At 46.8% G+C, this 5037-nt stretch overlaps 1 protein-coding gene across 1 annotated transcript in view; it reads left to right on the top strand.

Moving 5' to 3' along the window:
- Positions 1–3630, top strand: part of LOC104468759 (tetratricopeptide repeat protein 7A-like) — an 80203-nt gene extending 76573 nt beyond the window's left edge. Inside the window, exon 6 of the mRNA XM_010082997.1 lies at positions 3409–3630. Coding sequence (XP_010081299.1) covers positions 3409–3630 — 222 coding nt within the window. The remainder of the gene's footprint in view (positions 1–3408) is intronic.
- Positions 3631–5037: the final 1407 nt, after the last annotated feature.

The raw sequence follows: 5037 nt of genomic DNA, 5'->3' as shown, positions 1-5037 counted from the left end.
TACTAATTGCTCATCTTCCTGAGATCTGACTTTATGAAATTATGCGTGCACACCAAGCAGATGAGTTTCCATAGAAACTCAGGAACTGAACTTTCATTAGAAGAATCTTTTATAAAAAAAAAAATCTCCCAGATAAAAATGCAAATTGCCTGTCAGTGGGTGGCTTTCTGAATTTATATATATTTTTTTTTCTTTTGCACTGTAGGCAGATTCCAGCTGGACCTTCATAGCAACAACATGCAGGCATTGTTTATAGCAAGCCAGACTCCATGGGGAAATAAGAAATTCAGTAGCAAGGAGAAGCTCTCAAGTGCGGATAACCTCGGGGAAACAAAAAAACGAAGTGCTCAGTGCTGCATCTTCATGAGGCTTGGGGATTGTGCATCCTCCAGCTCTCACAAAATATTGTGGTTTGCAACGAGCAGGGTGGGGATAGAGGAAACCCAAAGAAAGAAACTCTCCTGCATGCAGAATTAATGATGTTCAACCTGTCCTTTAAACATCCAGCAGCATATTTCTGCCAGTTCAGTTAAGCCTCACTGTAAAGGCTGACACCATCTGTCATGGCTCACTCTGGGCGAAGGAGTAGGTCTCAGTGCTGGGGTTTGGAAACATTGGCAGGGCCTGGGCTGGAGAGCAGGTTGGCCACACCCCGACCTCCACTTGGGCTGAGGCCTGAAGCCCAGCATCTTTTGCCCACACCACACAGAAATCCAGACACGTGGGCAAGAAGGGGCCATGGGGCAGTTCTTGGTCAGAAGCAGTGGGAAACAGGACAGTGGGCCTGCCTGGGAAGGGCCACAGACCTGGGCAGCCTTTGGCATGAACAGCCACACATGTAAGCAAGGAAGAGGCAAGAAATCTTTTCTCCTTTGGCAAGTGTTTGCTCCTGTGTTTCTCCCCAAAAACACATGCGGTATACTGCAGCATCAATAGGCAGCTTTCCTCTGGATTTGGGGAGCCTGAGATCATCCTTTCTGAGGGTTCACAGATGTTTTTTCAGCTAAACTGGCATGCTTGAAAGCACTCAATACCGACAAGCAAATATTCGTTGTGTGCTGTACTTACTGGTGGGCCACACTTGAGCATCTCCCCGAGGTAGATGTACCTGGGCTACACAGTACCTATGGTTTGCATGCAGCTTCCTCCTAGTACTGCAGAACAGCTAGCTACAGGGACTGTTAGATGCAAAGCTGTGTCCTTCTCAAGCACAGGCAGAATTAAATGCAGCTGCTTCGCACTGGGGAGCCGTAATGGGGGGGAGCCACACCAGCCTCTAGTCCTTGCCCAGCACGGCAGCTGGGGCAGACAAGGGAGCTGTGCTGCACGAGTGGTTTATGATGAGCTGGATTTCACTGCAGCATTGTTGAGAGGTGCGAGATGTCAGCTGGGGAGGGAATTCCCCTCCTCGTTGGAGAGGGATGACAGGCAGCAGCTGCACAGGCTAGCTGGCCCCTGTGCCTATGGGGTCATCAGCCCTCCAGGAGCGTTGAGAGGCTTGATGCCGCCTACTGCCAGGGTGATGGGTCCCCAGCCGCCAGAGAGCACAATCGGCTCTGCTCATTCGGTGCAACAGGAGGAGTTTTTAGGAAGAGTGGTTTTGTGGTTGAGGACTAATTTGAGCTGAGATAGCTCCCGACTGTTGCTGGCTCAGCAGCAAATTTGCTACAGACACACTACTGGCCCTTTCTGTGCCTCATTATCCCTGTCAAGCGGGTGACTCAAATTATAACTGCACAAATTTCATACAGTCTGTCATTACATGCCTGAGGTCGTCTCCAGGCAGCTACCTCCGGAGGACCCAGCCTCTCCCATCGGGGTACCTCTGTGCCACCCATGCCTGCTCACCGTGGGACAGTAAGATTGGGCCCCGTTGCCTCACCATTTTCCAACAGAGAGAGAAACCTAGAGAAAAAGACATCCCCACTGCATCTTTAGATTATCAGATTAGATACTGCGTTGGTTATTCAGGCCGAGGTTAGGGGCAAGAAAGAGGCAGTAAAACTTTTCATAGTATCACCAATGCTTGGTGAAATGGGTGTCTTTTCTCTCAGGCAGAGTAATGTGTTTCTGTATGTATTAGTACTATCACTGGCTATAGGGTCATAGTCATAGAATCCTAGAAGCATAGTTGTGCTGAGGCACCCTGCATCTGATGCCACTTTTGGGAAAACAAACAAGACAAAGGCAAGATCTTCACTACTTCCAAAAGTATCACCATTCTTTCATCAGAAATTCACTTGGGTTCTTGTTGCAAGAGATTTCAGGTTTCTTATGTCTTTTCATATTGACTAAAGGCAATTAGACCCGTTAAAGGTGAAGCTGATGCTTTTCTTCATATATATGACTGCATCCACATACTGTGTAGTCCCAGGAAAAGCATGAAGTGAGGCAGTCATCTTACTTTCCAGCATGTCCACGGATGAGGGCAGAGGCCATGCAGAACTTGGCAGGCAACATGGAAGTATTGGCTGCTTCTTCCACAGGCCACACCTGGATGAAACTGGTGAGAGGTTGATCCTGGTGTGTGCACCTTCAGGAGGAAGCAGAAAAATGCCACTGGTGCGTCATGGCCTGCAAAGCCCACGTGACCATCCGGGCTCGATGTAGTTGACTGCTGTATAATTAAAAGGGAGCCTGGCTCATTAGAGACTTTGTGGGTTCAGACGCATCCATCCGAGCCCTATAGGAAAACATGTTCTTCCTACCACTTCTTTCATCCTCCCCCTCCTGCTCCTTCCAGATGGTTACACCCACTTGTGTCTTTTCTTACCCTAAAGACAGCTTTTTAAACAAGGTTCCTCCATCCTTCTCCTCCCCCGCACTGCTTGAGGATGTACATTGGAGTGCAGGAGGACAGAGGCCTCGTGCTGTTACAGAAGGATGGAAGGGGGCCACCTACCCCTAGCCCTGTTTGTTAAGAAGAAAGACGTTTCTATATGATCAGGATGCAGGAGTTGAGAGACTTTACCCCAACCTTAGCTGGATGTTCCAGATGTGCAAGAGTTAATTTAGATACTGGGTGTAAGTGACCCTGTGTATATTTTCCTGGGGGTTAGAAGCCTACTCAAGGAGAGAGGGATGCTTAAAGGGCCTGTAGCCTCTCCTCTATGTAGCACCAATATACGCTCTCCCAGTAACGCACAGCAGCAGTACTTGTGGAGCTGGATCAGTCTCTGCTTAAAAAACCAATATTTTCACAATTTTTTTTTAAATTGCACATTGCAATCAAAAAAACCAAAGCTTAACAGCTGATTAATTCTCCTCTCCAGAAATATGTGGAGGTCCCCCCATAAGACTCCTGTGCCTGCATTCATGTGTCTGCTCAGCTTGCTGGGAGCTCAAGGCGCTCTGTTTCTTCCTCTGTTTTGTGCTTTTGTTAACTGCTCATCACTTGTTTGTTGACAGGGCCTGGTGCTGAGCAGGCTTGGGCGGAGGGACCTGGCCCAGAAAGTCCTCCGAGATGCCATCCGTATCCAGACCACCAGTCACAGGGCCTGGAACAGCCTTGGAGAGGTCTTGCAAGCTCAGGGGAAAAACGAAGCAGCCATCGAATGTTTCCTCACAGCTCTGGACCTCGAATCCAGCAGTCCTGTCATCCCATTCACTGTCATACCCAGGGAGCTCTGAAGCTTTGCCCTGCAGCTAAGCACCTTCATTCCGTGGACAGACACCAAAACCAATCAAATAAACAAAGAAAAAGCCCAACTGAAAAGTGCCATTGTAACCTGGAAGTGGGCAAAATAATTCCAGAACGCAGCTCAGGTTTACACACTTAGCTGAGACAAGCCTAACTGTGGAATAATTTGCAACAGGCAGAAAAAGAGAATGCCTCTTTCTTCACAGATGCCTAGCTCACCTCCTGTTCAAGTTAATAGCAAGGCTTATTTCAAAGTGTTGGTTCAAGGTGACTGTCCGTAGAATAGGTCATGCTAGGGTACAGCTGTTCTAAGCACTTGCACCTTTCAGCTTTCATTAAAGATAAAAAGCCCAGACCTGAATTAAAGCCCAGACCTGCTCTAAACAGGAGTAAATGCACCAAGTAACTTGACCAAGTTATCCTTAAGTGTGTGGCTACTTCCACAGAGATCTGACAGGATAGGAATGACTGTTAAACCATATAGACATGCAGTATATGCCATTTACAACATTATTTCAGCTATTTTGATAATCCTTTTCCCACCTTGCTCTTATGTACTGCATATGTTCACTACATTTAGTGTGGCGTTTGCCTAGACCAATTTAAATTAAAAATACCTTTTTTTAAAAGCTGCTATTGCAGTATGATTCACAAAAGTAGAAAGACCAAAGACCGAATCACTTCACACTTGAACTAGTATTAAGAACATACATGTATCTCTACTTACATATTTATTGAAAGGCCTTAGATGAAGTAGCTAATTAGAAACTCTGAGCTTCATTCTTATTAAATCATGTGCTGCATCACTTTTAGTGAGGAATATAGTGATTACCAGTATATAGTGACTGAACTCTGTGCTTTAGTACAGTACTGTTTCTAGCACAAAACATGTTCATATCCATCTTTTTATGATACAAAAGATGGCAGCAGTCTTTTAAGGGAAAGTATGCTCAAGGCAGTATGTGTATATATTAATTACTTCTTTCTTAGAACCAAATCTTTAGATTGTCTAGAGAAATTTCACTTTAGAGGTACAGAGTTGAGCCTTCAGCGAAGCGGGATCATTTTGTGTATCGTATCAGATGTAAGAGTGATCTCCAGAGCCATGTGAGGAGCTCCTAATCCACAGAGCCTCCCCACGGCTGGCACGGCCGGGGTGGGGGACACAGCTGGTGTACCCCCTGCTAAGCTTCTCCTCAGCTGAACTTGACCTCCCCGGGGCCTCAGCAGCAAGGCAGAGCTGTACCATGCCATCACCAGACACACCAGAGCCAGCCCCGTCCAGACTGGTCCCAAGATGAAGATGATGCAGAAATGAGCTGCAGGCACTTTTCTACACAAAAGGTTGGGGCTTTGGGCCCGTTTCTGTCCAAAGAAGATTTGTGGCTATTTCATGA

This window comes from Pterocles gutturalis, unplaced genomic scaffold (assembly GCF_000699245.1).
Source record: "Pterocles gutturalis isolate BGI_N339 unplaced genomic scaffold, ASM69924v1 scaffold12650, whole genome shotgun sequence".
Lineage (NCBI taxonomy): Eukaryota > Metazoa > Chordata > Aves > Pterocliformes > Pteroclidae > Pterocles > Pterocles gutturalis.
Note: the sequence above shows the minus strand (reverse complement) of the source record. Positions and strands in the feature narration are given on the sequence as shown.